This window comes from Pristis pectinata, chromosome 23 (assembly GCF_009764475.1).
Source record: "Pristis pectinata isolate sPriPec2 chromosome 23, sPriPec2.1.pri, whole genome shotgun sequence".
Classification (NCBI taxonomy): domain Eukaryota; kingdom Metazoa; phylum Chordata; class Chondrichthyes; order Rhinopristiformes; family Pristidae; genus Pristis; species Pristis pectinata.
The window spans coordinates 13,583,143-13,595,803 of NC_067427.1; the positions used below are offsets into that span (position 1 = coordinate 13,583,143).

Below are 12,661 nucleotides of genomic sequence, written 5' to 3' on the forward strand. Positions count from 1 at the left end.
CATCTAGTTTACATTCCATTACAGATAAGGAGAAAAATGATAAAAGCACTCAGCAAGTCAGGCAGCATCTGTGGAAAGATAAACAAAGTGAACTTTTCAGGTCAGTTTCTCTTTCTACAGATGCTGCCTGACCTGCTAAGCATTTCCAGCACTTCTATTCTATTGCAAAGCCCTAATTACTACAGTTTAGCAACACTATCACCACTTTGGTCACTTTGCACTGAAACGGACATTGTTTTTTTGTTCTAATTGTATCCTTTCTTGTAAAAATTCTGTTTAATTTATGTTTATGTTTTACTTGTGAATGCTGCTTATGATGCTATGTGCCTGTGATGCTGCTGCGAGTGAGTTTTTCATTGCACCTGTGCATACACGTTCTTATGCATACGACAATAAACTTGACTTTGCAATAGGGTGGCCGAGCACGAAACAGTCAAAGTCACCACAACATACCTCATTCTGTTATTCCACTCTAACTCTCACGGCAAGGTAAATCCTTCCAACATCTAGCTCCTGATCACAGGAAGGATCAAACTCATGGATGATGGGGGCAAGCAGACAGGAAAGAATTCTTTCAGGGAAGAAACAGAAAAGATGGCCTCGAGCTACCCTTTTCCAGAGAACCTCATTCAAAAACAGATGGTTTGCATTACAAACTCAACGTCCTGCAAAAGAGTAATACACAAAACCTGCCAGCAGCAGTAATATCATTTGCAGATGTGCAAACCTTCTATCTGCTCCTCCAGGGGTGCTCGCAGCTCTTGTTCGAGATTGGAAACGCCAGGCTTCAACAGTGTGATGGTTCAAATCATTGCCTGAACCTTCACAGTGCCGAATCTAACCTCACTCCCACAGCACAGCCACAGTCCACATTCCTGCAGGGATAGTATGCAGAGCTGCAGCTTCAGCATTACTGGATCATGGAATGGTGGGTGTGTGAATTGTTTTTCATGTTCATTTACGATACCAAGCTACCCAGATGTATAATGGTACTTTACAGACCTGGCTGTGCCTGGGGAAAATTAGGGTTTGGGAAGAGTCAGGGGAATGAGATAGAAATTTCACCCAGCACCTCTCCTGTCAATGCTGGAAAATGGATAAAGAAAACTGCTCCCCAAATCAGACAAGAACATTAATAATGGACTTAAACGTACTGGGCGTCAAAACACAACATCAAGAGTCAATGGGTCTTCAGCAGAGAATCCAACAGCTGCTCCATGCAATCTGGTTGGACATCAGATCAAAGTGGGCTGCAATCCGGCAGGAAGAATTCCACACACATCCTGCTCATTGGTGCCAGGCATCAAGTGACCAAAGATCCTTGAAGGAGCTGCTGCAGGCTGCTCAGGTTGTTTACAGTCATTTGTGTGGGGTCTAGAGGAGCAAAATCCCTCCATTTCTACCCAGTAAGTGCCTCCCTCCCACTTTGTCCCCCCCTCCCACCCCGCCTGTCAGACAGCAGCCCAGTTTGAACCGACTCCCAACCAGGCTGCAGGGAGTGGCCGTTGCATTCCCTGCTGATGAGCTGCCACTGTGAGCTTGCTAATGATCTTAACCAGTAATCTCAGTGCTGTTTGTGTGGGACCTTGCTGTGTGTGATTTGGCTGCTATCGATTCACTATGAAGTGCTGTAGGATGTCCTGGGGCTGTGAATGGTGCTAAATAAATACAGGCTCCAGTTTTCTTTAACCTATTGTGAGCTCAGGCAAGAGAAAAGAATACAAAACACTAGCTGCTCACTGCAACATCCGACTAGAAGCTTATCCCACCCTGTAATTTTGATACAATTCACCACAAGCAACAAACTTCAATCAATCCTTCTCTAATCCCTGCTGAGGAGAGCTCAAGGAGGCACGCCAGGGAATCCTGTCCCAAGGATTGATAATCTAGGGTTGTGGCAGGGGGACTATGTTGGGCTGGATCTCAGCAGCTTGGACCCAAAAAACTGTCACCAACAGCCAGTGTACGGAAACAGGGTGTACTACAGGTGCAGATACATACCTTGGCTCATCCATTGGCCGCCACTCTACGTAGTGGTAAAACCTCTGGACGCTGGTCAGCCACTCTCTCAGGATGGCAGTTGTGTTGTCTATGTTATGATCAGTTGCTGCCCTAAAGAAACAGACATTAGATATGAGAGTGACAGCGTACACAGCCGGCTGTGGGGCAGGGCCAGATTAACAGCCACGAATCTCAAAAGTTACAATATAACTCTTATAACAATAAAAACGCGGGCAGATGGGACTAGTTCACTGGGCAACACAGTCAGCATGGACAAGTTGGGCCGAAGGGCCTGTTTCCATGCTGTATGACTCTATCTGTAAACATATACCACTTGAATAAATATCCTTTAAGGAAAGGAATCTTCTGTCCTTTCCCAGTCTGTTTCACCAGCTGCATCCCACTCCAACACTTGGCGCTTAACTGCCGTACGACATCCTCCAAGATTTTTCTGGCCTCATGAGTTTAATCTCTTCACCATTGTTAGCTGTACCTTCAACTGACTTTTTCTTCAAAGAAAGGTTCATTTACATATTTACATTTCCGTCAAAATATACAGAAAATTCTAATTCAGATTAAAACATGACCATCCTTGTCTAGGATGTACTCCAGCCCCTGTGGTGCCCACCGGTCCTGGAAAGCCTCCAGAGAACCAATGGACACCACATGCTCTCTCTCCAAAGACACCCAGGCACGGAGAATCCCTGCCTGAGGCTTAAACTCAACAATTCCCACCTTAAATGTCTCCATCCCTCTACCACTCCTTCTCTACTTAAAAACGCTCTTTAAGCATATCACACTGACACGGTTGGTAGAGCTGCTGCCTCACATTGCCAGGGACCTGGGTTCAATCCTGACCTATGGTGGTGTGTGTGTGTGTGTGTGTGTGTGTGTGTGTGTGTGTGTGTGTGTGTGTGTGTGTGTGTGTGTGTGTGTGTGTGTGTGTGTGTGTGTGTGTGTGTGTGTGTGTGTGTGTGTGTGTGTGTGTGTGTGTGTGTGTGTGGAGTTTGCATGTTCTCCCTGTGACCACGTGGGTTTCCTCCAGGTGCTCTGGTTTCCTCCCACATCCCAAAGACGTGCGGGCTGGTAGTTTAATTGTAAACTGTCCCTAGTGTGTAGAGTGGTAGAACCTGGGGAAAGTTGATGAGAACGTGGGGAGAGTAAAATGGGACTAATATAAAAGGGTGGTTGATGGTCAGTGCAGACTCAGTGGCTGAAGGGCCTGTTTCTGTGCTGTGTCTCTATGATTCCATGGCACCTAAAACCTACAGTTTCACTTGTCCTCCTGTCACCTCTTGTAGTTTAGTGTCAAATTTTGATTTATAATTGTTCCTGTGAAACTCCTTGGGGCAGTACACTACATTAAAGGTGCTATATAAATAGAAGTTGTTGTTGAAGTATCTGAGCAAGCCCTAGACTGCCTCTAATCACTTAGGGACACAACTCTCTGACACGCCTCCCTCATTTCAAGGTAACTGAGACTGGGCAATAAACCTTAAAAATGAATTTTAAAAAACAAAGTGATTAATGTGAGGAGCTATAGGAATGAGGCGCAAAACCTTAGCTCTGCAAGGTGTGAAAGGTTTTAATGTTTTTGAAAATGGGAATCTCCGTGACAGAATTGGACCCCTAAGATCATCCCATAATATTCATCACCCAGACTTGCAGGCCAGACTGGTGAACAGTCAGGATTTAGACTGCATTAAGTAGCATTGGGACAGTGTAAACCTACCCTTGGCAGATCCCGCACTGGAAACCAACAGAGAATCAGCAGTTTACTGAAGCCACAGATTTAGAGGAATAAAGATGTAACTCAAGTCTGTGGCTGGAACATTCAGTGGTCCAGCCAATGCTCCTTAATCCAAGCCGCTGGAGCATTCCTGTTAGGAGTTCCATATGCACAATGTATACAAACTCTACACCTGCACAACTGACATGTTATCTGTCACTTCTCGGTACGAGGCTGGACTTGGCAGGTTGTGTGGGAGGTGTGCCCTGATTAGCTCATTCCCCTTCATTCTGTACGATCAGCAGCAGATCCACCCCATCCAAAGACAGCATTTTACCCAACTGATGATTCCTCACACTCAACCCTGGATGGTGAGTCCACAATCGACAACAGACACTGTCATCTTTGATCTGGACTGTGTCCTACTCTTTGGAACCAGAGGGCTCCCTACAAGACACTCCAAGGTTACCGTGCCATCGAAAACCATGAGATTCGGAGGGAAAGTGGAAGTCTTCTCTGAGACACACGAAAGTTACGAGTCTGATCTCAGTGAAATTGTTGGAATTCGCGTTTTTCAGATGAAACAATAAATTGAAACCCATTAGACCCTCTCAGCTGGAAGCAACCAAACCCATGGCACTAGACTGAACAAGATCTCCGGGTGTCTGGGGCCAACATCAGCTCCTCAACCAACACCATGACAAACAGATCACCTGGACGCTGCTGGGATCTTGCTGTGCCCCAGTTCTGCGTTGCCACGTTTCAACAACAATACCGAGGCAACACTTCTCATTGGGGCTGTGAGGTGTCTTGGGATGTCCGCCCCCCAACAACAACAGCGCCGTGGGCGTTAACCAATGAGGATGCTTCACTTGCTGTTGGGGTGGGCAGAGCGGACCAATCAGGGCTGGCGATTTGCGTGAGGAAACGTTGGCTCCTCACTAGATGATGATGGCTTCTGCAGTCGAATAGGGCGTTGTACGAAGACAATTCCTGTCCCTCACATAAAGGGTTTTGCCTTGAACGTCCACAGAGTTGAATGGAGAGGGGGGGTTTCCAAACCCTTGCAGACAAAGTAGTACAAGGTACAAGAGGTTGGGTTGGGGTGAGGGGAATCTCGTCGCCTGAGCCTCTGGGCTTCCACGGGATAGTTGGGACCCTGACCCCAGCCCCACTCACCAGATGGAGATCCTGTCCTTCGGGTAGTCCAGTCTCTCCAGAGCCCCCAGGTAGTAGGGCAGGGTGTGGGCCGAGTTCCTGGCGATGATGGCGATCAGCACGGTGGGGCTCTGCAGCGGCGATTCGCTGGGCTGCCGCTCCTCCGAGAAGTAGGCGGCAGTTGCGAGGGGTCGGGATAGGACGGTCAGGAGCAGCGCCGCGCACACGGCCATCGCCCTCGCCGCCGCCATCCTTCGAGCACTCCCCTTGCTCTCTGGTGCAGCCCGTCTCCCCGGGAGCGGGACGAGACGGGACGCGTCAGCAAGCGGGGTGGGGGTGGAGACACATGGAGCTGCTGGAGACTTTACAAGTTCGCGCTGAGGCGGAGCCGGGGTGGAGGAGAAGGGGAAACTGGAGAGCATGACTCGAGGGAGAAAGGACATTCTTGTGAAGTAAAAAGAGAGCAAGTTAACACTGTAGTTCAGAAAGTCTCCCCAATGGAGGAAGAGAAATGTTATAATTCTTTTCAGTTTAGTTGAAGAAAACATGACTTTAAATTAAAATCTGTTCCTCTGAGTCAAAATGTGGTGAATCTGCATGGAACCGACTGTGCTTCAGACAGGAAGAGGCCCGGGTGGAACCTCGGGTTTCAGAAACTTTCCTTTCAATAGCGCCTTTCTAAAATGCTTTCCAGACAATCAACTGTGCTATAACGTGGGAAACGCGACAACCGAACGGTGCACGGGAAGCTTCCATAAACTGCAATGCGACGAGGTCCATTGGTGTTTGAAGTGCAGGGTGAAAAAATAATGCATTGGGGGTTTGGATTCTCGCCCGCAGAAAATGCAACAAACTATCTGTTCTTTTTTGAGGTCGGGGACAGAAATGTGATTAGTCTGGAGTCTCATCCTGAGAGTCCTGCTGGAAATGTTGGATCTGTTTTGGCAGTGATGGTCTGCACAGTCGAATAGCCCACTTGTGCTCATTGTCCAGTCTCACACCTGCTTGAATGGTTATTCAGCCAGAGAGCTTTCGTCCAGTGGAGTCAGATCTCAGCCAGCCCATGCAAAGAATCATTTTTGTAACTTAAAGATTAAGAATCGTAACTTGTTCTGAATGCCCAGAAAATTGCAATAAATGTTACAGCAGTTTTCAACACACTGAAGGAATTAAAAGGCCCACTTGTATTCTGTGAATCAGTACCAAGTAACGTGTAACATGAGCTTGAATTAGACTAGTTGACAACTACATGTTGAGAACTCTGAAGGTGAGGGCTGGCAAGGGCTTCTGCCCGATGGGAGTGTGTAACTGACCAGGGCATTAGCTCTGTGTGTAAAGGGCTGGCAGACACTAGAACTCAGCCGAGGGAGGGCGATGAGAGGAAGGAGAAAGAGATGGAGAAATGACAACTGTGGCTCGGTGGTTGCATTCCTACCTTTGAGCGTTGTGAGTTCAAGTCCCACCCAAGGAGCCCTGACTGAGGCTCCCTTGCGGCAGTGAGGAGAGTGCGGCAGCTTCTCAACACCAATCCAAGGGACCTCCTGCCCTCTCAACTGAGTGTGATAGCTTCTCCAACACTATTCCTGACCAACTTTACCCCCAGTGCACACTGGCTCCTGCATTAAAAGGATGTCTATGCAAAGCATTTAATTGGCTGTAAAGTGCTTTAGAACATCTGAGGTTGCGAAAGGTGATGTAGAGTTATGTATTTTTCTTTCTCCAGGAAAGGTCAAGTCAGCAGTTGCTGGAAAGGTGTCCCTGGACTGGATAGGCTTGGCGTGCGTCTTTGGAGGAGGTTAGGTGTTTCTGATAAACAATTGAGCTGTTGGCCTATATTTGCCAGTAATTCAGAACAAAGGGAAGATGTTGGCAAGAAGCACTCAGCTCGGACCTATCTTAATAATGTTTGAAGAAATACAGTTGTATGAAAGGAAAACAAAATCTCAGTGGCTGCCAAGACTGAGTTAATTCAAAAGCTTTGCTGTAAAATAAATGCCGTCTGTTTATCCTTATTCTTTAATCTTCAAGTACATGTGGGGGCCAGATTGACAGGAAATTCACAAGGCTCCCAGCAGCTCCACTGATGGAGTTGAATTCAACATAGAACAGAAATGGCAGCTTTAATCTGTGGGGGTTCGTCCCTGGAAAGAGGTATCATGTGGAACACAGACCTATTTATCCTTTTAAATACTGGGGTGAGAATTTATTTAAATGCACAACTGAGACCAGCTTTTAAAAGTAACAGCTAATGCCAGAATGATGTGGGGAAGTGGAGAAAACAGTAGGACTGAATAAAGGCATGAACATAGAACAGTACAGCGCTATACAGGCCTTTCAGCCCACAATGTTGTGCTGGCCTTTAAACCTCGCCTAAGACTATCTAACCCCTTCCTCCCACATATCCCTCTATTTTAAATTCCTCCATATGCCTATCTAGTAATCTCTTGAATTTGACCAATGTACCTGCCTCCACCACCACCCCAGGCAGCGCATTCCATGCACCAACCACTCTCTGGGTAAAAAACCTTCCTCTGACATCTCCCTTGTACTTACCACCCATTACTTTAAAGCCATGCCCTCTTGTATTGAGCATTGGTGCCCTGGGAAAGAGGCGCTGGCTGTCCACTCTAACTAGGTAACTAAAGGGATGAGAACTGTAGTTAGAGGATTACTGTGTAGGGAGCAAGTAGGACCAATGTGTAGGGTTGGTGAAGGGACTGGGTACTGGATGAGGATGTAAACGATACCATAACTAGGAGGGAATGGAATGAATGAGACCGGGAATGTGGCTGGTGTGAAGACTGCGAGAGAGCAAAAGGAATAGGAAGTAGTTTGAGTGGATCTTTAAAAAGAAAATCCTCCCTCTCTTGTCCATACCATGGGCAAACACGGCATGTAGTTTCCCAGATGCTAACAGCTCCACTCAGGGCATTCTTTATTCAGGAGGCTATACAGGAAAAAAGCAAGTGAAGCAGCGAATGCTTGAAATACTCAGCAGGACAAGCAGCCTCTAGAGTGCTTAATGGAAGAAAGAGCTTGCATTTTCCTGATCCCAGGTCCTCTAGCAGTTTGTAGCAGCCAATGTAGGAGTGTAAATATAGGGGGAAATATCAGCCAGAGTTTCCATAGAGCTGTGAGCCTGCTGAGTTAACCAAAGGTGCCATAGACAGAAACTGAAAACCAGAAATGCAGATACTGAAAATCTGAAATAAAAACATAATATGCCTTATTGGTGATATTCCCCTTGTCCTATCGTCCCTCCCCCACCCTCTTTACAACTTTAACTTTCTCACTTTTCCCAGTTTTGACAAAGGGTCTTTGTCCTGAAACGTTAAAACTCAAGTTTCTCTCTCCACAGATGTTGCCTGACCTACTGAGTGTTTCCTGCATTTTCTGTTTTGTGGCATAGATGGCACAATGTGTCACCAGCAATCAGGGTGTCATTAAAACCATCTTGTTTTAAAAGTCTGAATGTGCTTTGCTCCACATCACCCCACTCATCCTCCACTCCTCTCGCCCAGTAGTCACCAAACTGTTTGCCTCTTATTTAAAACTAAATTAATTTCATTCCCAGCACAGCGCCAGGGGCGGTTTTTTGACTCCATTAATACTAGTGCTTCTTTTAGCTCAGATCCTGGGAGACTTGTTTATCCATTAACCAAAGCCACCAAAAACAGGTTAATGGGTCAATATCACATTTCTTCTTGTGGGATCTTGCTGTGTGCATATTACCTTATGCTCTCCCATGGTACAATGTTGACTGAAGCCATATGTTCTTCATTCATGGCTGTAGCTTGCTTTGGCACATCCTGAGGTCATGTCTTACATTTCCTCGGTGCTTTACACTCTGGTACTTATTAAATCCCAGTTATCTCGTGAAGATTTGGGCCCAGTTTCTTGGTTATCGGAGCAACAGGTGGCATATCTGTGCACGCATGTGAACGTGCGTATGTTGTGGGGTGGGGGGGGGGGGTGTGGAGGATGGAGTCAGAGATACCAGTTGACTGACGGTGTGTGATGCATTCTGTGGTTGAATAGCCCACTGCTGTTAACGAGACGGCAGATGCCAGAATCTGAAGCAACAAACAAATCGCTGGAAGAACTCAGCGGGTCAGGCAGCATCTGTAGAGGGAAACGAACAGTCAACGTTTCAGGTCGAGTCTCTTCATCTGGACTGTTAACTGTCCAGGGCTCAGCCATTGGCTTGATGCACTGGAAGGCTGGTCCACATCCCTGAAACAAAGATTCAGAGATTACAAGGGAGGCCAACAGAAAGTGCAAGAGAATAAATGCATTAAAACCTCAGGTGATGGGCTGGTTTCTGTCCGACTGTGAAAACCTAGGTTGCTGGGATATAGCTCCCTCTGTTGAATAAAATTGGTAAAAATTCTTTCTATTCCTCTGTAGTCATCAGCAGCATTAGGAAGGAGCAGAAGGCTCTGCAGAGGGTCATCAAGACGGCCCAAAACATCATTGGGACTCAGTTACCAGCGATGGAGGACATCTATCAGGCTCGATGTCGGAGCAGGGCTTTAAACATCATTCGAGAACCAGCTCACCCTGCTCACTACCTCTTTAAACTACTCCCCTCTGGTAGGCGATACAGGACAATACATGCACACACTACAAGACTGAAACACAGTTTTTTTCCCAAAGCTGTTAAATTGTTGAACATGGACTGACACCTCCTATACATACATACACACACATACTATGTCTTCCCCCCTTTACCAGCTGGACTCATCATGGTGTTATTTAATATATTGATATGCTGCTGATCATTATTATTATCATGGTTCATTTGCACACTGCCTTTTTATTTTTTTTATACTTTATATTTGTGTAAGTATGTTTGTTTTATTTTACAGTTATAATTGCTCTTATCAATTTACTGTTTTGGTTTTTATTAGGCAAGGGAGTGCCATTGTAATCTCGTTGTTGTTGTTGCAACAGTACAATGACAAATAAAGAAATAAATATAGGGCTGGGCAAGTTCAGTCTCTCGCTACTCTCCCTATATCATGTATCTTTCAAATTAAACCATTATTAATACTAATTATCAGTAAGGAGTTTAGAAGCTATCAAACAGGTTAGGTTTGGTGAGGGAAACAGTCTTCTAAATATCAACTGACTGTCCTTCAAACTGATCACAGAGAACAGTACATTGCCTTTCAGCACTTGTGAACTGACTACTCCTTGTGGCACCTTCCACCAGTATTACTGCTTTTTATTTTTTTTCCTAATACAAAAATATCTTTAAATTGAGGCCAGCATTGTTTGCAACAAACTGCTTGTGTGAAGGATGCTTGGCATTTCCGTTCACATCATCAAGATAAAAGCAAACTCAATCCTTTTGGCTTGCAAAGTATATTTTCAAACAGGGCCAAAGTCAAACAAACAGGTTTCCTGCTCTTATATTTATGTTCTGCTGCCGTGGTGAAGTCTGTGTCACTCCATATAACAGGATGAACTGAAAACACATATAAATGTGAATTTATTTGTCAGTGGAGAAATATGATAGACTCCAATTCTTCCATCAGTCTCAGTTCAATATTAGAAGCCTTCTCTTGTGGCAGTGCAGAATGCAGTGACTAACTCTGTGGAGAGTAAAATGAAATCTCCATCTTAGGTTACAGGGTGATATTTATCAGTTGGTAAAATGGGCAGAGCGTTGCATTTAATCTTGAGAAGTTTGAGGTGATGCACTTTGGGAGGACTAATAGGGTAACGTATATGAGGAATAGTAGGGAGTATTGAGGAACAGAGGAACCTTGGCATACAAGTCCAAGGATCACTGAAGGTGGCAGCACAAATGGTGAAGAAGGCGTACAACTTGCCTTCATTATCTGGGGCACAAAATGCAAGAGCAGGGAGGTTACTCCACAGCTTTATGAAATACTAGCTAAGCCACAGAGGGAGTGTTGTGTGTAGTTCACCACACTGGAGGAAGGAGCTGATTGTACAAGAGAAGGTACAGAGGACATTCACTAGGATGTTGCCTGGGGCGAAGCGTTTCATTACCTGGATGGGTGGGGCTTGTTCCTCTTGGAGTGGAGGACGCTGAGGGAAGACCTGATCATGAGAAACATAGAGGTACTGAGAGCATAGATAAAAGAAAACTTTCTGCATAACAGAGGTGTCAAAAACTAGAGGACATGGGTTTAAGGTAAGGGAGAAGAGGTTTAGAGGAAGATTTTTTTCACTTAGAGGGATGCACTGACTGAGTGGTTGGAGGAGGTAGGTACTCTCACAATATTTAATTATCTAGATGATGAATTGCCAAGGCTTGGAAGGCTATGGACCAAGTGCTGATTAAAGGGATTAGTAAGGAAAGGTTAAGTGATGGTTAGTATGGACATGCTGGGCTAAAGGGCCTGTTTTTGTTCTATCTGACTCTGTGCCCAAGGTGTGTAAGTCTATCTATCCTCATCCTTCCAAACTACTTGCCTCCATTTTCCCCTAATACCAGCTGCTTCCAAAGTGAGTTCAGTATCCCTAGATCAACCTTCCCGACAATTCCCTCCAGCTCTTAAACTCTAAATGTGCTTCACTGAGTCCATGCACACCTCATGGATTATCAAGCGGTACTTACTTTCCAATAACCTCTCAGCGATGCCCAGTATGGTTTTTGCCAAGATCACTCAGTTCTAGACCTCATCAACCACTTTAGTCAAAACTAGGATCAAAAACCTGAATTCCAGAGGTGAGGTAAGAATAACGCTCTAAGCATGACTAAGGCAGAGTTTCACTGATTATGGCATCAAGAAACCCTGGTACAATTGAAGTCAATGGGTATCAAGGGGAAAATCCTCTCTAATAGTTGGAGTAATACATCATGCAAAGGGAGATGGTTGTGGTTGTCAGAAATCAATCATCCCAGTCCTAGGACATCACTGCAGCAGTTCCTTAGAACAGTGTCTTAGGCCCAAATACCACTAACTGCTTCACTATGACCCTGCTTCCATCATAAGGTCAGAAGTGAGGATATTCACTAATGTTTGCACAATGTTTAATTCTATTTGCAAATCCTCAGTAAATAAGTATCCAATGCCAGCATGAAGCAAGATCTGGACAAACATTCAGGTATGGACTGTTAGTGGCAAATAACATTTGTGTTTAAAAAAAGTGCCAAGTAATGTCCATCTTCAACAAGTGAGAATCTGACCACCTACCCTTGACATTCACCATCATTACCATCACTAAGTCCCAAACCATTAACATCTGGGAATCACAATCGACCAGAAAATCAACTGGATAAGTCACATAAAAACTGCAGTTACAAGAGTAGGTCAGAGTCGGGTATCTGCAATTACTGACTCACCTCCTGACACTCACAGCCTTTCTATCATCTATAAGGCACAAGCCAGGAGTGTGATAAAAAATTATCCACTTGCCTGGATGAATGTAGCTCAACAACCCTCTGAACCTCGGTACCATCCAAGACAAAGTAAACAACTAGAATGGAACCCTATCAACTACCCGAAGCATTAATTCCCTCTATTACCAGCACACAGTGGCTGCAATGTCTATATTCTACAAAATGCTCTGTAGATACTTGTCCAGGCTACTCTGGGAGCACCTCCCAACATTATGGCTTCCATCCCCAAGAAGAACAAGGCATGGGAACACCTGCAGATTCCCCTCTGGGTCAGACAACATATTGACTTGGAAATATATCACCAGTCTTTTTTCATGGCTGGGTCTAAATCCTGGAACCCCACCCCCCACATACAATTGCATTATAGAAGCACCTGCAACAGAAGGATTGAAGAG

At 45.3% G+C, this 12,661-nt stretch overlaps 1 protein-coding gene across 2 annotated transcripts in view; it reads right to left on the reverse strand.

Moving 5' to 3' along the window:
- cercam (cerebral endothelial cell adhesion molecule) overlaps nucleotides 1-6,021 on the reverse strand; it is a 72,065-nt gene extending 66,044 nt beyond the window's left edge. Inside the window, exons 1-2 of one of the 2 annotated variants that reach the window (XM_052037257.1) lie at nucleotides 4,910-6,021; nucleotides 2,002-2,112 (exon numbers count right to left, since the gene is read on the reverse strand). In XM_052037257.1, coding sequence (XP_051893217.1) covers nucleotides 2,002-2,112; nucleotides 4,910-5,436 — 638 coding nt within the window. In that variant the 5' untranslated portion in view covers nucleotides 5,437-6,021. The remainder of the gene's footprint in view (nucleotides 1-2,001; nucleotides 2,113-4,909) is intronic. The other variant, XM_052037255.1, reaches the window with a different exon arrangement.
- Nucleotides 6,022-12,661: the final 6,640 nt, after the last annotated feature.